This window comes from Chaetodon auriga, chromosome 9 (assembly GCF_051107435.1).
Source record: "Chaetodon auriga isolate fChaAug3 chromosome 9, fChaAug3.hap1, whole genome shotgun sequence".
Taxonomy (NCBI): Eukaryota; Metazoa; Chordata; class Actinopteri; order Chaetodontiformes; family Chaetodontidae; genus Chaetodon; species Chaetodon auriga.
The window spans coordinates 12,941,811-12,961,092 of NC_135082.1; the positions used below are offsets into that span (position 1 = coordinate 12,941,811).

At 41.4% G+C, this 19,282-nt stretch overlaps 3 protein-coding genes across 5 annotated transcripts; 1 reads left to right on the top strand and 2 right to left on the bottom strand.

The window, feature by feature from the left end:
* Nucleotides 1-314: 314 nt before the first annotated feature.
* gdf9 (growth differentiation factor 9) lies at nucleotides 315-2,797 on the bottom strand. Its single transcript, XM_076738507.1, has 2 exons — nucleotides 2,422-2,797; nucleotides 315-1,255 (listed from the first exon to the last, which is right to left on the bottom strand). The coding sequence occupies exons 1-2, from the start codon at nucleotides 2,795-2,797 to the stop codon at nucleotides 315-317; spliced, it is 1,317 nt and encodes a 438-aa protein (XP_076594622.1).
* Nucleotides 2,798-6,575: 3,778 nt separating this feature from the next.
* Nucleotides 6,576-8,577, bottom strand: sowahab (sosondowah ankyrin repeat domain family member Ab). Its single transcript, XM_076738506.1, has one exon. It carries the CDS (start codon nucleotides 8,512-8,514, stop codon nucleotides 7,147-7,149), a length of 1,368 nt encoding a protein of 455 aa, XP_076594621.1. The 5' UTR covers nucleotides 8,515-8,577; the 3' UTR covers nucleotides 6,576-7,146.
* Nucleotides 8,578-9,703: 1,126 nt separating this feature from the next.
* LOC143325460 (septin-8-A-like) lies at nucleotides 9,704-18,724 on the top strand. Of its 3 annotated transcripts, XR_013077537.1 has the most exons (11): nucleotides 9,704-9,819; nucleotides 11,298-11,412; nucleotides 11,552-11,747; nucleotides 12,304-12,490; nucleotides 12,575-12,736; nucleotides 13,136-13,232; nucleotides 13,434-13,602; nucleotides 14,043-14,175; nucleotides 14,275-14,462; nucleotides 16,987-18,588; nucleotides 18,620-18,724. XR_013077537.1 is itself a non-coding variant. In XM_076738504.1 (10 exons), the coding sequence occupies exons 1-10, from the start codon at nucleotides 9,739-9,741 to the stop codon at nucleotides 15,958-15,960; spliced, it is 1,332 nt and encodes a 443-aa protein (XP_076594619.1). In that variant the 5' UTR covers nucleotides 9,704-9,738; the 3' UTR covers nucleotides 15,961-18,724. The 3 variants fall into 3 exon arrangements, 2 of the variants coding, with proteins under 2 accessions (XP_076594619.1, XP_076594618.1); XM_076738504.1 differs by having other exon boundaries at nucleotides 15,957-18,724; XM_076738503.1 differs by having other exon boundaries at nucleotides 16,987-18,724.
* The last annotated feature ends 558 nt before the right edge of the window (nucleotides 18,725-19,282 follow it).

A 19,282-nucleotide genomic window follows, 5' to 3' on the forward strand; every position in this document is an offset into this window, starting at 1 on the left:
TTGCAAGCAGTAAGTTGAAGAATAGGATGCATTGGCACCCTTTCTTGTCACGCCTAAACAAAAAGGAAATAAATGTCACCTTTCCACGTTTTTCATTAGGATAAAATACTTTTTGTTTAAGTAAACACGCCTGCTCCAGATCAAACTTCTTTCATGCACAATGATTTTATAACTTCATGAAATCACTGAGCCTGGTCAGAGTGGCTGATACTTGGATAAAGTCCACCTGTGATCACTGGTGAGGAGGTTTGTGGAGATGTTCTATTCAGCCTGTAAAAAAGGAGGAAAAACGAAAAGACATGTTGGTAGCTGGCTTAGCGACATGTGCACCTGGTGGCAACCATGTCTTCAAACTCCTTGTACACATACGAGCCGTCCTCCTCAAAGATCATGACGCTCAGTGGGCTGTAATGGGAGGGAATGCACGAGGGCCTGGGCACAGAGGAGTCGAGCTTCTCGTAGATGATGTTTTGCACCATGGTGTGGACAGGGGAACCGTAGATGAAGCCCATGGTCCTTGGACAGATGCCTCTGCAGTACCTGGGGTTGTACTTTGGTGGAAAAACTATCCAGTGATCCAGTTTGAGCTGGCTGAATCGCACCCTGAAATCATACAAGGAACAGTCACTTGTGGGGAATTCAGAGCTTGGAAGAAGCTCAGGCAGGTGGATATCCAGACTTTTATCACCTCGTTTGCTCTTTGGAGATTCCCTCTTCCATCTCCTCTTTCGCCCAATCCTCTGTTCCGGTTTGAAAGCCATCTGCTTGTGAAAAGTGTTCGCTGCAGTGGCTGACCTTTGACCTGCTTTGCCATAGACCAGTAAGCTCTGGTTGGCGGTTTTGCTTGTGTCATTGAGATACAGAAGCAGAGGAGGGGACCTGAGGGTGAACTCTACTGGGCCTTTGCTCCCATCACCTCTGGCTCTTTCCTCGTCTGGGCAGGTGACGTTGATGAGCAGATGTATCTTCTTCTTCTGAAACTTTAAGAGAGGCTGGAGAAACGACGTGACATCAACCTCCACCCAGTTCCTCCTGCTCCTCCTGTCTGTGCTGGCCGTGAAGTTCACAGCGTGGTGGACCCCGGGACACAGTGGACACTGGTCTGAGTGCTCCTGCTCCTTGATACTCAGGTGGCACACGGAGTTGACAGGTACCTCGCGGTAATGGTCAGAATTGTACAGCAGCGCCGACTTCAGAAGCTGTTCTTTTCTTCTTACTTGATCAAGGCTGTAGGAAAGATCCTGCATAAAACTCTCTGAAGGAGAACACAAGAAAACACAAGGCACTGTGTCACCATCGCATAAAGGAAGAGACACGACACAAATGTCCATCTACACATGATTACACTAAATCCTAATGTTATTCTAACTATCCTGTTATTCCATAAATTGTACAAAAGCAAGGTTATCTAGCTATAGTAGTTTTTAAAATATACTTAATATAGAAACTTGGTAATTTACTTGGTAAAAGTTCAGATTCAGTGTGCAATGATGGAACAATCATTTAACACAGAGAATTGCTAATTTTTGGTACTGTCCAGTTTCCTCATTGGAATGAAATGTTAGTGATCAAAGTCACATTACAAAACATGTTACAGATCACCTGGCCACAGGTCTGAAAGCACTGTCCTCTTAATCCAACTTCCATGTTTTTGAGAAGTAGTCAAATTTCTTAAAAAGCCCAAAAGACCTTTTTGTTTGTATGTGGTGATGTCCTGCACAGGACATAATGAATTTCAGTCTTGCACATAACCAATATCTGACACACCGGTGTCATTAGGACCCCTTTAATTAGGAGATTAAAAATGCTGTTTGGCCCACCCTATGGATCCGTCCTCCACCCTCTGTGCATTGTGTGTTTACTGTGTAGCCTCCAAGTTTAAGTACAGTTAAAAAAAAAAACAAAAAAAACAATACACAGGCTACACACTGCAGCTTCATTATATGGTCAAACCTTCCCAAGTTTTTTGTGTGTCAACTCAGGTTTCTGGAAACATGCACAAATTTGTATTACTGCTTACTATACAAAACAGAGTCACAGCATTAGCTAATGATGCAGGACCCTCCTTAGTTTATTAATATAATGCATCAAACAAATAAGCGGTTAATCATGTTCCCGAAAACCACTGGAAGCACAGTGAATCTGGCTCTACAGCTTTGAGAAACTGATTTTTTGGTACTTAGTCTCTACATTTATATGGTGCTACAAACAACAGGCCAAAACTGCAGTTGTTTTTTTTTCCTTTTCCTTTCTTTTTTCTTTTATTTTAGATCCTATGACTTTATTCTTTGTGCCTTTGGGTTTTACATTATGGTATATTTTCAGAGGCATGCCAATTTGAATGGTTTTACTGCTATTAAGCCTCAGCACTGTCAATGTCATGTGTACTTCATCGTGTGTATGGTCTGATCACTGGCTCACCTCTATTATTTTGAGCAAGACATTCATCTTGAGGCTTGATCAGTCGTACTGTGTTGTAGATTTTATTCCCGTCCAAACTCCAGTGCACTCTGGAGGACTTCTTGTAAACGTCCGTCAGATATTTCATGTACCTGTGCTCGGGTTTCATCTTCTTCTTCAGGCCTGGGTTCCACCTCGACCCTCCGTGCTCTGACAGGGCTTTGAGCAGCGGGGAGAAGATGCTGTCGTAAGGGTACCTGAAGTCGCCCAGGCGGTGCAGCGCATTGGAGGCAGGCACAGAAGAGCCAACCAGCGGGCAGCTGCAGGTGACCAGCAGCAGACAGATGACCGTGCGAAAATAACGAAGGACAGCTGACATCAGCATTTGTTTTTCCATTCTAAACAACGAAACCAGTCAAAACTTAGAGAGACTCTCCACTGAGAGCTCGAGGTCAACAGGACCACGCACGTGCCGCCGCTGATCAACACGCTCAGGTGTTGGCAATCAACCGCATCACTCATATTACTTTAGGAGGCAAAGAGCCCTGTGACCAGAGGACTTAGTTCAGCTTCAGACATCCGAAACAGCTCGAGGTTAGTTTGAAATGATCGCACAGTTCATCCTGAATCCCTGACCTCATTCTCATCAGCCGTGGGGCGCATTTTAGGAACTTTAATTCGAATTCGAAATAATATAAACGATTTCTATTCGCAGTAAGATCAACATCTTTTTGCCTGGTTTAGACACACAACAGTGAGCAAGATCCCACTCAAAAATAAGGGTCTTCATGGCGACATATTTTTTCGCTTTTATTTTGAAGACACATCCTTCCTGTGTCCAGCGCTCCTTCGAATATTTCGATTTAACTTGACACCACTGATGAAGTACAAAAAATAACATGCAGTTTGTCAGCTATTAAAGGGACACTATTCGCAATTTTGGTGACAAGGTTTAGAAGTATACTGACAGTTTGAACGTCTCAATGAAAAGGAACATTGTTGAGTTCACTTACTGATTGTCCAGAGAATCTGTCTAGCTAATAAAGAAGGTTATATCAGATTTTTTAAATAAAGTTTAAGATATAGAGTGGATTTAAGTGCAGAGTATGACTAGTTTATAGGGTATTGGGGTTCTTTTTCCCTCAGGCAAGCAAGATAATATCAATTAGGTTAGCTGAAACTTGAAACTAAGCTTAAAACTCTGCTAACTAACAGTAAGTCTGACCTGCTCATGTTAGCCAAAGCTGCATCATATAATTGATGTCATCTGTTAGCTGACATCAATTATATGAAATACCTCATGTTAACATTACTTGTCCTCAGGTATTGATTTCCAACAAAATGTGTGACACTGGCTCACAAGCTGGTGACAATAAGTCTGAATTTACAGTCAAACCTCAGCAGTGTGTCATGTTCACTCTGGGAAAATGGTAACAAAGTGTAGCGACTTTACACTGCTGACCACTAGAGGGCAGAAATGACATTCAAAACAAATACACAGTGTATATCACAGCCTTGGCAAAGAGCACTGTATCAGTTTATCAAGTACGGTTTAGTTAGCTAAGACTAGCTAGTCATACTCACTGTCAGTAAAATTTAACAATACATGCAACAGAAGCAGTCCCACATGGACCAATAGTCAGTCATATTGAGTGCTGCTGTTTAGATCTTTAATTTAATTTCTGCATTTCTGACCTTATGAGCTGGAAGCAGCTGTTACAGCCAGGGGTGGATGTGTTTGTGGGGATGTGGACTGTTATTTACACAGAGTATATGAAAGGAACAATTAGGACACTTCCGTAGACTAGTGAAGGAGGTGTGATTTCTCTTTTTCCAGCTTTCAGAAAAAGAATCAGCTGAGCTCCACTGACACTGCAGAGAATAGTCTTAATGAAGTGTTAGCCACAGGTCAAATGTGCAAAGTACAGTGTGCTTACGATATATATATTTACATGGTTAAAAGTATACGTGGTTTCAGCACAATCTGATATTGCCCTGTTGGTGTTGTTCTTACCACATCATAATTGTGTTGCACCAGGACCGTTATTGCGACTCAGCAATCACATTTTTGTGATGTAATAGTTGTCTGTCTTCAGGAAAAAGACCGGAAGAATATGCACATGGGAGAGGTTAGTCTTTCAAACACCCGATTGACATTGTGAAATTGTCTATTTTAACCAAAACTGTGATCTTTTCCTAATCCTAAACAAGTAGGTTTGTTGCCTAAATGTAACCAAACTGTGACAGAAAACTGGAAACTAATAATTGAACTTATTCTAAAAACAACAAGTCAACAATATAACAAGAACGTTCACACAGACCATAAACTCCCAGGTGGAAGTCCTGTGCTTGATCCATTCATCCACCATATGGACTTTGTCACTTTGTGGTCGGTTGCAATGATGGCCCTGGAGCAACATTAAGTATGATGTTGTAAACTGATGATGTTGTAAACTGAACTACAGTAACACAGTAATATCAGATAAACTGTGGTTTTGTACTTTTGAGTGGTGATTGGGCTCTTCACCTCTGGGTTGGCAGGATGCTGCCAGACAGCACTTTGTAGGACTAATTGTACTGCCAAATGTGCTGGAAATTCCAAATATACTAACAACTTGAGCTTGACTCAGCAGAGTTATTGTCCACTGGAGGTTTTCCTTATCTTTGCCACTTTGCACGGTATGTACCAGTTTGTGTGGAAAGGCACACGCTGCTGCAGTTTTCAACTTTGGTTGGTAGGAGAGCCCAGGGACAGCTCACTAATATAGTTTATCAACTTGCAGAGTAATCTTACAGTGATGATATGCTATCATTTTACAGAAAACTAACCCCTCTCCAGCTGATATCACACATTATTTTAGTTGAACTGTGCTTTTGTACTTTGAAAACTTTTAACAGTAATATTTCAACATAGAAAAGTTAGAATGACCATTATAGGTCCTCTCATCCAAAACTAAAATAAGCCTCTTTGCAGACTACTGAAGTGACTATTAAACGGTGGTGATAATATTAGCATGCCTCGCCCTCTACTGGCATGAAATATGAAGAGCAAATAAAGAAGAATAACAGTGGCTATCATTTGTAAAAATCATCTGAGATAAACTCTTGATGTATTATTAACTGTTTGATTGGATGTTTTTTTGTTGGTTGCATGGTTTTACTGTAATACCATCCACAGGACATTTTATAAGTTTGACATTTTTAGCCTCACTGCTTGCAAGAGTATAAACACAGCAACTGTTTGTGCCATCCAGCCCTCTCATCTTATGAAGGTTTGTAATTGTGGCCTTTACAAACCACAAGCTGGACTTTAAACTTAGGTTGTAGCTTTGTCTCATTACACCAAATACTGATGCTAAAATATAAAGTAATCTGCCTATTATATTTTTTTTAAAAGTAGCCATTAGTATAAAAAAAAAAAAACTGAGGTACTTTTCCATTTTGTGCTGAGAGGAAATGAAGAAGACCTGGAACACACCACAGTATTGTTGGACAATCTTTGATGTGTTGTCAGCAGCATTAAAGAAGAGGCATAGGAAGCTGTTCTGTGGTAGATTTCCGTTTATGATCATTCTGTTGTCTTTCAGTATTAGAAAAAAAAAGTTTTGAGGTGGGATTTAACACATAATGCTGTCTACTATGTTGAATAGCTTTGAGTGCAGGCGTCCTTTGTCGGGATCATTATGCAGGCAGCTTCTTTTCCAGATAACAAGACAAAGGACATTGTTCTGGGACGCTCATGCTTCTGGCTTCATTGTCTGAACTCTTTCCATGTCATCAGGGATTGTTTGTCTCTGGGTCAGTTAAGGATAGAAAATGTTTTTGTACTGTACAAAAACAGGCAGGTTCCTGTTTTCAACCACCGAAGGTTTATTTCTTTTCCATTTAAGTTAGACCCCATCCTACAGTTTAATCTTTGCCTGCTTGTTTGCAAATTGAGAGAAATCATGTCAAATAAAATGATGATTATGGGGTACTAAGGGCATGGTTTAGCATGTTCTCCTTAAGAATTGTTTAACCACATCAGTCCTGAGAATGACGCCCATGTTGCCCCACAAAAGGAGGCCTTTCTCATGCATTACAGCTCAAGTTCACAAAGAGACTGATAAAGGAGACATTCCAGCATCCCGTCCAGTTGGCTGCTTTGCATAACCGGCCCCACAAAGGTCCCCTTTGCTTTTACTGAAGATGTGAGGCAGCCTTTTTTAAATTGATAAAAACCTACTATTCGTTTCTACAACACTACCCAACATCTCCTCTGCGCTTAGTTTGCTTTACCTGATTTAACATCATATGATCTGCTGTCAGGGTTGATGGCAGCTCCTCCCCTGGTGTGGTCTGTTTTCATATTTCCTCGCACACTGAAGTCACGATTCAAAAGGTATCTTCTAATGGTTTATTACACATTGGGTAATGAAAATATGTATGACGATCACTGATTGTATTAGTGAGAAAAATAAATGCGCTAAAAATAACATTCATTATTAATACATGGACTATAAAAAAATATGATTAAATTATAAATGCCATTCATAAATAGTACTTCCAACAGTGATACACTGCAGCAGGGCTGAAGCCTGCAATACTGAGACACTACACTTTTGTAATTCAGTTATAGACTTTAAGTGATCTAAAGAGAGTCAACAATACTTAAGTTGTTTTACACAAACTTAATATACAAGCTATACAGTTTTATTTCTCATGATTTTGTCTGCCTCACAGCCTCTTTTGCTGTCCATGCCGGTTTCACCAGTCCTGAGCAAACTTAGTTGTCGTCCTTTGTTTCTTCCCTATGTGAGGCTGGAACAGTTTGCTGATGGTGTTGAAGCCTTTTGGGTGCTCTCTGCATTCTTCATCTTCTATCTTCACCCTGCCCTTGCTCTGCTGCAGTCCTCCCAGAAGAGCTCTGACCTCAGCCGGCACACCTTTGCCCAGGTAATGGAAGGCCTTCTTGCCATCGTTATCTCTTTCGTTTACACTGGCTCCATAACTTTGCACAAGCAAAACCATCACTTCAGTGCGTCCGTGTATGGCTGCAATGTGTAAAGGTGTGTATCCTCCGTGTGCTTTGCTGTTGATGTTAACGCAAGTGCCTCTTTTCCTGGAGATATCCACGAGCTTGTGTATCATCTGGCTGTTGCCGTCCTTGGCGGCCCAGTGCAGTGCTGTGAAACCTGACATGAAGTCTTTCTTCAGCGCTAAGCGTGCATCCTGCAGCAGCAACCCATAGATTTGTCCCCACAGGCCTGCAGCACACTTCACCAACCACTCATGAGCTAAGGGCTCCAGAGGCACAGACTCAGAGTACTTTGCCTCGTCTGCTTGTCTTGTGCTCTTGTTTTGGGGCCTCACCTGGGGGAAGCCTGGGGGCTGAATGTCCTCTGCCTGTCTATGTTTCCAACACTGGGAGTCACTTAGTGCACCCTTCTTACAGGCTGGAAAGTTCAGGGTTGGCACGGATGGTTTGACTGAAGTTTTAGTCTGATGCTTATGGGAATGTAACCCACCCTGTGGTGCTGGTGCAGGGTCTCTCTGTGGGGATTTTACCGCTATGACAGCGAACACAGACCCAGATTTCCTCGCTCTGCTCGCCTGATCTCCGGAGATATTCAGGACTTTGACAGTAGTTGTGTCCGCACTAACGTGCCTCCTTTCCTGCACACTCCCCGCAGACATATTACGCTTGTCTTTTCTGTTTGAGGGACAGCACACATTATTGTTCTCAAAGTCAGCGCTCATCATCCTGTCCGGCTCGGCTCGATGAGGAGACGTGTAGGAAAAGCTCGTGTTTTGGCTGGAGGAGCTGTCATCCATCTGCGTTTTCTGCGGAGCATCATGAGCCAACTCTCTCACAAAGTCCCGATAGCGTTTCTTCACCACCACAAACTTCACCTCGTCGATCTGTTTGACCACAGCGACGCTGTTCACCAGCTTCTTGAAAAGGTCCCTATTGTGCTGCTTTTCCGCGGGATCGCTGCAGCTGATTTGACTCCTGAAATTGTTCAGCAGCTCCGAGTTCTTCACTTTGCCTCCGTGCTCCAGCAAAAAAGACAGAACCGATTCTTGGGTCAAAGCCATTTTGTCCTCCTTTAAAACATATAAAGCCCGGAGCATACTGTGTGCGCCCTCCGTGCTCCCCGCTCTGTAGTCCTCCGCCAACCTGCTGCTTCCGGCGCCTCTCTGAGTGAGATCAACCGGGCTTGTATGATGGCTGTCGTCCCGTGATTAGCGGATCAGTGTTATTATTTTTCATTCTTTAGGTTGTTTTCATATGTGGAGATTAAAACAAATGGCCTCATAAAAACAAACAAACAAACAAATGTTATCAAATTACACCAGAGTAGAGCTATGTTTGTTTATTACGTCTTGAGTTTAGTTTGACACAGCTTCATTTTCTATAAGGCATATAAACATGTTTATTCTTTTATTTAATATATTTTGATATTAAGTCATTATAAATGCACATTCTTCTACTTTAATCCTTTAGGACCTATAACATTAAATGTGATTCATAAATTGAAAAAACTTACACACAAATAAGTAATATTTGAGTCGCCCCCCCCCCCCAAATTTTGATGATTATTCAAAAATAACAACGATAACGATATTGTGAAAATACATGTAATTCATTTAACACGTGTGCTTCTGTAGTCTGTCCAGGCAGTGGTGCAAAAATAATATTGGGATATTTTACTCAAGTAAAAGCAGAAAAATCTTAATGTTACAGTGCTCCATCTTGCAATCATAATCTAGAAGCAGATAAGTATGAACAACATTTAATTAACTTAAAAGTATTTCTTCAGGCAGCAGAATGACCCCTGGAGGTGGGCTCTGTCATATTATTAGATCCTTCTTACTCATGCATTACTGTCTACATGTTATCGCAGGTAGAGTGAAGCTAATTTTAGACACTTTATATCATTTTGAGTAGATTCACATTGTTGATTTCTACATTATGTATGTAAAATCTTAATCTTAAAACATATGTAGAGTACAGAGCACATTTTCCTCTGAAATGTACTAGAGAAGACATGAAGTTGCATTTAATGGAAGATTATAAACTAGAAGGGAGTCGAGTTACTTCAAACCACAGCGACACTGTGCTGAGTTCCTCTGGTATGAAGGAGACAGATGGCGTCCATGTGTTAAATGAACGTATTATTATTATTATTGTTATTATTATTATTATTATTATTATTATTATTATTATTAGCATCTGTCTGAGTCAGAATAAAGGCTGAGGAGGGATATTTGGAGCTGTTGTAATGTCGCCCTCCAGCACCGAGGGGGTGCAGCCTCCAAGTGGCCATATTGAAAGAGTGAGTGCGTCTCGGCTGGATGTGCAGAGCAGGTCTGCCTCATAAATCCCACACACAGCCACTTGTGACGATGGCGTCCGGTGAAGTAGATGTTTTCGCAGTAAGTACGATGATCTACTGTCTGCGGGCCTGCGGTGACTCATGGTTTGGTGTCTTCAGAGCAGAAACTGGGATTAAACTGGCTAACCCGTAGCATTCAGGTGTATGTGAGAGCAAGGTGGTGGTGATGGGACGTGTGTCGGGAATGCAGCAGGATCGATGCGATGTTGAAATGGCTTGTTGTGTGTAATGAATCGGGATAAAGACAGATTTTCAGCTGCGGTTGATTCAGTAGAAACGATGCGTCGTCGCTCCGGAAAGAAAAGGCGCAGCTCAGCGTGCAGCGTGCGCACCAACACTGTGCTGTTTACATGTCAACACCTGTGACAGGTGTACACAAGGCAGCTGAAGGGACAGGACAACAGGACCGAGCATTTGAATGAAACACATGACAGCAGGCTGCAAGAGACTAAGTTAAGAGGATAAACATAAGTAGCATCCTCTTCGACTGGTAGCTGCAGCTCCTCTCGGTTGCCCAGCGAAAATTTAAGTATGGATCAGCCAAACGTGTCATTGGTAGCAGTGTGTTAATTAAAAAGGCATCATCGCTCACAGTACGTGCCCGGTATCTGGTCTCCTGCTTCCAGGTTACATTGTAGATGATGGAGGACTTTGTTAAGTTGAGGTGGTGCGTGATTGTGTCACTGTGAGGGGGAGTTATGGGTACCAGGGCAGCCAGCAGCTTGGATATCCTCCCACCCTGTGAAATAACATCTAAAGAAAGAGCTCTTTGTGTGTGTGTGTGTGTGTGTGTGTGTGTGTGTGTGTGTGTGAAGAAAGAGGGGCACAAACAGATGATGGTTGTATTGAGCACGTCCTGGTCCTCATGTTGAGCCTTTTGCAAGATGCCAGTGTCCCGGGGTGAATCTGGTACAGGAGGAATGAGCCATCTCCCAGTTTAAATGTCCAGCCCGACCGAAATACACAAAGATTCAAATGCTTTAATGTATTTTCAGAATTATGAATCTATTCATCAGAAAAATAATCGACTGACTAACAGTTGATTATATTATTTCTTTGGTTTAAAAGCATACTTATAATCACAAACCTTTACTGTCAGCAGCATTAAAGTGAGGCCTTGATATATAATACAATCTAAAGACACACAGTGGAAAAAGTGTGACAACAGTGCCGCACAACTCAGGTGATTCTCTGCTTTTTGTTCTCTGGTTTTGTGTGTCCTCACTGGCGGAATTTGGATTGTGATGTAGAAACAGAACCTTTTTATAGGTCGGACTGTTCAGTGTGTTAAGTGGAAGAGAGGGATGACCTCATTAGCAAAGAATGCTTTTAAGCTTGAAAGCAGAATGTGGGGATGGGATCTGACAGACGGACTTTTTTAACCTCACCATGCAGTTTCTTGATTGTTGTTGTTGTTTCTTTGGATATTTAGTGACGTGAAGGGAATGTGATGAAAGGTTGCTGAAATGCAAGTCATTCTAACATATTCTTTGTCCCGCCTGCTTCCAAATACCTCAGAATGAGGAAAAGCGAAGCCTTGAGCTGGGGGGCCATGTGGGCTTTGACAGTCTTCCAGATCAGTTGGTCAGCAAATCAGTTGCGCAGGGATTCTGCTTCAACATCCTCTGTGTAGGTACGTCTGAACCCAGGAGGAGTTCATAATCCAGAGTTAGTGCTATGAACATAACACGCATTAATATGGAATTAGTCTTTCCCTCATCTCTGTCCCATTTTATCTCTCTCTCGCTTTTTTTTTTTTTTTTTTTTGAAAGGTGAGACCGGGATAGGCAAGTCCACATTAATGAACACTCTCTTCAATACGACATTTGAAAACGAAGAGGCCAGCCACTATGAGAGAGAGGTGCAGCTACGCCCACAAACGTATGATCTGCAGGAGAGCAACGTCAACCTCAAGCTGACCATCGTGCACACTGTCGGCTTTGGAGACCAGATCAACAAAGAAGAAAGGTGCACATTCCTGCAGATGTTTGACTTTTCATTAGAGTGCTGTCCAGACTGAATACAGGGATCAAAAATGGAAGAACGGAAAAAATATAGAACGTTATTAAAATGTTACAGACCACTTGTTACAGGAATCTTCAGTGCTGTTTTGATACTGATCTTTAGCTATTCTCAGAGCAAGCATAGACATTTTTCCTGGTTAGATGAGCAGCAGCTATTGATCATTTCCCCGCTTTTGCCCGGGTGCTTCAGCCAAAACACTTACACAGTATGGAATTGAGGAAAAGATCTGTCCTGTTTCTGGCATGTGAGCTGGGAGGGAAGAAAGGGAATGTGGAAATGACTGGTAGAACTAATGCAATCTGAATAGACATTTGAGTGCTCCAGCAGCAGGGAGCTAAAAAAAAAAGAAAAACGGGCATTCTTTAGCTGCAAGACTGTAGTCACAGAGTTTGTAACCAGGATACTGGTTACATGTGTCTGAAATAATATGGAAAAGGTTATAAATTTTAATGTTCTTATCAGGATGAAATAATGATGCCTGTGCTGTCCTCCTGTGCAGCTATAAACCCATTCTGGAATATATCGATGCCCAGTTTGAAAAGTACCTCGAGGAGGAGCTAAAAATAAAACGCTCCTTGTTTAACTGCCACGACACAAGAATCCACATCTGCCTGTACTTCATCGCCCCAACCGGACACTCCCTGAAGTCCCTCGATCTCGTCACAATGAAGAAACTGGACAGCAAGGTTACCGCAGAATCTGGCACTGCGTCTTTCAGTTGTCCTTGTTCCTCAGTCGTATGATGTTTTGTTTTTTTCCCCCTCATGCAGGTGAACATCATCCCTGTTATTGCAAAGGCAGACACAGTATCCAAGAGTGAACTGGACAAATTAAAGATCAAGATTATGAGTGAGCTGGTCAGTAATGGAGTGCAGATTTATCAGTTCCCCACAGAGGATGAAGCTGTTGCAGAGATCAACTCCTCCATGAATGTGAGTCCTAGAAACACACACACACACACAAACACACATACACAATCAATACATGTATAAGATAATATGCTTTCTGGTTTTATCCACCACTATATTCTTGTGAAGCCTCCAACCATGTTTTAGTATTGTAGCACTTACTTGGTCAATTGTGTTAGTCTGGCTCCAGACCTTTGAATTGCTGCCTGCATCTCGGATTCGGTTAGCAATTCAAATGGAATAAAAATACCAGTAATGTAGCTGTGTGGTAGCATAATAAGTAAATCAATTTCAATGCGTTGTTGATATATTTAGAAGCATGTTGTAATAGCAGAGTGATATCCTGGATATGACAACTGGAGTATTATTTTTAACTATATTTCTCTAAGCATATTGTAACAGTATCAGTGCTATATGTTACAGACTCATCTTCCCTTCGCTGTGGTTGGAAGTGTAGAAGATGTTAAAGTAGGAAATAAGATGGTGAAAGCAAGGCTGTACCCCTGGGGATCAGTGCAGGGTGAGTGCATTGAGTTAAGTTGACAAGCATCATACAAGTCCCCCAAACATTAGAGCTGTTTAGTCAGATGCCTGCTGCCGAGCTATTATTAGTTTTTCGCTTGAGATATAAACACGATGACCACGGGAAGCACTGAGTGGTTACTTATGATTTGCCTTAAGTACCGAAGGTTAAATGATCAAGCTTCTTCTTTTTTCCCAGTGGAGAATGAAAACCATTGTGATTTTGTGAAGCTGAGGGAGATGCTACTGCGTGTGAACATGGAGGACCTCCGAGAGCAAACGCACGCTCGACACTATGAGCTGTACCGTCGCTGCAAGCTGGAAGAGATGGGCTTCAAGGACACAGACCCGGACAGCCAGTCGTTCAGGTGACATTAGGAATAGCGGTGATGCAATGCATTTTTTACTCATCTGAACCTTTTAGTGCCTTCATAGATTCATCTTGAGATTAGCATTGAAATGACAGGTGATGAATTAGTTGTTATATCTCAAATGGACCTCTGGATTAGGTGGAAGCAGCTATTTATAAGTCATATTTTACACAAGCTAGTTTTTGCTGCAGTAGATATGTCTGGCAGTTTCTGTTTGCAGACATGTTGCCAACACTATGCTGTATGAAAGGACTAGTTTCTGTGGTACAACGCATTTTAATTTTGTGATGCATTAATCCCCATCTAGTAAACATTTGTGTTACAACAAAGTGAAGTTTGAACTTGTTAACAGCTGAAACAGCCAACTCCTCATGACTAATCCTGTCCACATAGGGCATTAGACTGATCTGAACATAGTTTTTATCCTGAACCTTCAGCCTTCAGGAGACATATGAAGCCAAGAGGAAGGAGTTCCTTGTGGATCTGCAGCGCAAAGAGGAAGAAATGAGACAGATGTTTGTCAACAAAGTGAAGGAGACAGAAGCCGAGCTGAAAGAAAAAGAAAAAGAGGTGAGTATTCACATCCATCCAAAATAACTACTCTCTAACAATATATAGCATATTTGGTTTGTCTCACATCATGCCCTGTCCCACCATCATCATCTCTAGCTTCATGAGAGGTTTGAGCAACTCAAGCGGATGCACCAAGAAGAAAAGAAGAATCTGGAGGAGAAAAGACGGGAGCTGGAGGAGGAGATGAACGCCTTCAATAGAAGAAAGGTTGCAGCTGAGACACTGATGGGACAGGCCCTCCAAGGCTGCTCCCAACCATTCAAGAAGGACAAGGACAAGAAGAAGTAAGTCTGCTTTTCTGTACGCAACTGATTTGTACTGCTGCTCAAGTGCCTTCTCTTGTACACTGTGGTTGTCAGAGTCAGTATTAAAGCTATAATAATACCAAGATCTCTCAAGCTTTTCAAGGGTAATTGTTTAAATGTCACACATGCATTATATTCACAAGCCATGGACATGCGTTCTCCAAGCCAGTCTATGTGGAAATGATTGGACAATGTGATTAATGAGATAATGTTATCTTCCCAGAAGCCATGTTGGCTCAGAAACTGATACAGGGACAGATTCGGCCTGACACTGTGTGCCCAGACATAGTAGGAGGGGTCACAGCTTGCATGACACAGCCTGATGCTTATTTCTCTGCAGGCTGACCTGCCAGACTGTATCTCAGGCAGGGGCACTTGTGTTTACATTCGACTGGTCTCACCGATGCTCGCGCCATGTGCAGTGCAGATGATACTCCAGACGTCCCACATAGAGCCGTAATCATTTCTGCAGGTGGAAACATTATATGTCAGGAATGATTACGTATTCTCAAAACTTAAACACACAGTTTGACGTTGAAGGTTAGCCTCGAAAATCCACAATCAGGAAGCTGTCTTATTAAATAGAGACAAATGTGATTAAATTAAAACCTAGTTCCTTCAAAAAATGTTCACTATTAATGGCAGCTTGCACTGCCTTTAATGCCACATGGGTGAAAATGTTAAGAGTATCAAAGGCATTAAGCCACTGTAATGCCACACAGGGTCGAAGATGTGATTTCAACTGGATCCTGCTGAATGTTTTACCTCTAAAATACTGTCGCTGATGTCGCTGTCTACACTGTATAATCCAGTTTCAGAAAAAGCAATAAATACATTATGACATATTTAAAAATGCAAGAACAGCCACATAGACTGATTCTACTTGGATTTATACATATACAAGACTAAGATGTCTGAGATTGGGAATGTATGTTAAAAAAGCTTTCAGGCATTGAAAATACATCTGGGTAAATTAAACATCTGAGGCCAGGCTTTCTTCAAGTGAACCTGCTTTGTTTTTCAAATTGCAAGTGTTAGGCTGGATTCATTTTACCTGCTTCGGCTGCTGTGGTTTGATTTTCCAGGATGCAACCAAACCAGTAAACTGAAGCCTCCATGAATGGAGATTCTCTGAACTTGTCTGTCTCAGCAGACAGCATTAGTGACAGAAGAAGATGATTTTTATTTGTAGCTATTTTTGGTGTTACAGTCATGGTTGGTTAGCTGCGCTCTGCACATGGTGTCAGCGTTGTGTGTATGACCTTGAAGGAGACTGACAAACATCTCTACAAATGCAGTTTTAATCTGAATATATCTGAAAATCGAACTTTATAGAAAGGAAGTGGATACAACCCAAACACTGTTTCATTCCCATTTCATTCATTTATTCCTTTGCTTGCTCCCATACCTCCAATCCTCCATTTGTTCTCTTTTTTTCTCCATGTTTTGTGTTATTTCTTTTTCCCCTTTCAGTTGATTTATGGATCAAACATCCAGGGAAACCAGGAATGTGTCTGCCATCAGCATGGGAAAAAGAGACTGTCATATCTGACATTACTTCCTGCGTGTGTGGACATAGTGTCACTGTGACAATGCACGTATGTCAGCCTGAACAATGTGATGGCTATAAACCGCTGTGTACTTATGGATCAAAAAGGTAGCTCTGCTCAGTGTACTTAATTTGTCCCTAATGCTGACTCGACACACAATCCATGGACTGCTTTCATAACATGTAGCTTGTGTTATTTTATGTTCTTGCCATGAATGTGTGTTCATCTCCTGCTGTAAGTCTCTGTTTCTCAGTGAGAAAACTTAATGGAAATAGAACAAGAGACTTTCAGTTACTGACTGAACTGTTGGTTGTGAGTTATGTATTAACTTACAGTAAGCATTTGTGTGTATATACACAGCTGTTATTCACAAGTTCAATGGTCTCCACCAGGCTTTTTTTTTCCCCAAGACAGAATGTCTAATAGTGCACATAAAATATTGATGTTTTTTTTTTTAATTGTTGGCAGTTTGAGGCAAGATAAATTAATTCTTTAACACCATTTTATGCAAAGTTAAAAAGAAAGCAATTGAATTGATTTACATACAGTGAGTCTGGAAGTGAGTCGAATATTTTGCCTTCATTTATATTCAAATAAATAATGAGAAAACCGAACATGGCATCAGTTCATCTGTTGTTCAGCTGAACCCATTCTGTTCTCTGGGACTTCTCATCACATCACTCATTTTCAAAGCATTTCACATGGTACCCGTTGTTGTCATACCATAACAGAACATGATTTTTCTCATTTTGTTTGCTTAACAGTGTTTTTTCTGTAAAAAGCATTTTTAGTCGCAGCAAACAGGACAAATCACAAAATGCTTATTAATCTTTGTTATCCTTTGCAATTAAATGTGGTATTTCATATCTTGTTGAGGTGGGTCTAATAACCTTAATGAATATGTAGAGTTGCTTGTTCATATGAATGACGTGGTTTTTCTTTCCTTTTCATAGCTTCTTTAGTCTTCCATCTGCGTGCTCCTTAACCTCAGGAAGGAATTTGAATTAGAAGACTTTCTGCCACATCAAAAGATCACAGACTAACAGTCAAGTCAAGCATATTATTTTTACTATGTGAAATAACAGTTTTATAGAAATGCACTTAACATCCCTGGAAGCAAGTCGACCTGAAGTCTTCCATGTCTACTAAACTCTCCTTTAAGCTTTTAAGCGGCGCTCTGTAGCATGGTCTCTGCATGGCTCCTAACCTTCACTCATAAAAGTATTAAAAGATCTTCATCGCCAGAAATCTCAGTTTTTGTACTTAATGTGCTTAATGTTCTTTCATGCCATGTTATGCTTGTAGTTTTTGACTGATGACAATTTTACACTGTGAAACATATAAAGTGACATGATATTGCTGTTAAATGGTGTACATTATATTATAATTTAAAAGCACTTTAAATGAGTCATAGTACACTGCTCAAAAAAGAAAGGGAACACTCAATCATCACAGTATATCACCAAGTCAGTTAAACTTCAGGGATATCAATCTGTCCATTTAGGAAGCACAAGTGATTGTGACTCAGTCACACCTGCTTTGGTGCAAATGAAAGTGACAACAGGTGCAATGGAGAGGCAAAAGCAATACAATCTCCATAAAGGGAATGGTTTTGCATGTGGCAGCCACAGATAATTGCTCTTTCCTTCCTGACTGATTCTTCTCTAGTTTTGAGTTCTGTTAGTGTCCTTGTCACTACTGGTAGCATGAGGATGGCACATCCATACATGCGGTCGCAAGAAGGTTTGCAGTGTCTCCCAGTACCATCTCAAGAGCAAGGGGGAGATACCAGGAGACTGGCTGTTACACAAGGAGAGCTTGATTGGCATTAACCAGAGAACACCAGAATTGGCAGGTCCGCCATTGGCGCCCCATTCCCTTCACAGATGAGAGCAGGTTCACACTGAGCACATGTGACAGGTGTCAAAGAGTCTGGAGACGCTGTGGAGAACGTTATGCTGTAACATTATCCCGCATGACCAGTTTGGCGGTGGGTCAGTGATGGTCTGGGGAGGCATATCCTTGGAGGGTCACACAGACCTCCATGTCCTACCCAATCGTACTCTGACTGCTGCACCGATGCACTGATCCAGGTCTGGGAGGAGATCCCCCAGGACACCATCCGTCAGCTCATCAGGAGCATGCCCAGAGGTTGTCGGAAGTATATACAGGCACGCGGCAGCCATCCACACTACTGAGTCATATTTTGAGTTACCGTGATGCTTTAATTTTGGGTGGGATTTTGAATTCTGCCCTCAATGCCTTGATGATTTTGGTTTCCATTGACTGTTTTTACTTCATTTGTTCTCAACAAATTATACAGTGTACAGCAGTCAAGATTTTCAACTTGAATAATTTGTTCATCATGATCCGATTTGTGATTTAAGTGTTCCCTGAATTTTTTTGAGCAGTGTACAAATTCTTCCTTTAATCATTGTAAACGGTGGCCTATCATACTCACGTCAGCCATTATGTTGTGTCAAAAAGATCTAGTTAGAAGTATTTTCTAGTTTTAAACTGCAAAAACCATATATAGTGTTGTTACATAACATGTTGTTACAAAAACCTGGATGTATATAAATTCAGGATTAAATCTCTAATTGTTAGTTGATCTATATGGTGGGTCTGTGTGAGCCTGCCTGCAGATTTGTATATCCTGATGTAATAAAGAGTTACTTTATTGAAAACGTGCCTTGTCTCTCCATAATTGCTCATTTAGACATAAAAGTCTGACAAGGTCCTCAGGGAGCAGGTTGTGGTGAGCTATGGTCTTTGCAGGTTCGGGTTCCCACCAGACTGTTCCAGAAACCTGCCAGTGGGTGTGCATTTAGAAAGAACAAGAGGTAACACAAGGTGAAAATGCTTGGCCGACGAAAACAACCGACACATGAAAATTTCAGAAGTCTTGCAGTTTTCCAGAAAATTCAGTTTTAGCGTGTTTAACTCCTGTTATTTACCCTCTCCTTCCACGTCAAACACCTTTTTTGGCATTCATTTTATTGAACGCAAAAATAGTTAGGAAGCGAAACTGTTTAAATTGATATTGTGATACTGTTCCGCTTGAATGTTAAAAGAAAAAATGACTTCATATTATTTTATTGCCAACATAATGTGAGAGGACACACACCAGTTCGCAATTTTCGGTAATGTCCTGTTTCCCCAACTGCGATTGGCTGTCCAGTCTGTAAAGGGCGGAACTTAATCAGGAATGAATGACAATATATCGAATTGAAATATAGAACTAGAAAC

Coding starts and splice junctions, on each gene's coding strand:
- LOC143325460 (XM_076738503.1), top strand. CDS start 9,739: ATGTGCAGAGCAGGTCTGCCTCATAAATCCCACACACAGCCACTTGTG. Junction 9,820..11,297: donor GTGAAGTAGATGTTTTCGCA/GTAAGTACGATG, acceptor CAAATACCTCAG/AATGAGGAAAAGCGAAGCCT. Junction 14,176..14,274: donor TGAAAGAAAAAGAAAAAGAG/GTGAGTATTCAC, acceptor CATCATCTCTAG/CTTCATGAGAGGTTTGAGCA.
- sowahab (XM_076738506.1), bottom strand. CDS start 8,514: ATGCTCCGGGCTTTATATGTTTTAAAGGAGGACAAAATGGCTTTGACC.
- gdf9 (XM_076738507.1), bottom strand. CDS start 2,797: ATGGAAAAACAAATGCTGATGTCAGCTGTCCTTCGTTATTTTCGCACG. Junction 1,256..2,421: donor TCTTGCTCAAAATAATAGAG/GTGAGCCAGTGA, acceptor GTTCTCCTTCAG/AGAGTTTTATGCAGGATCTT.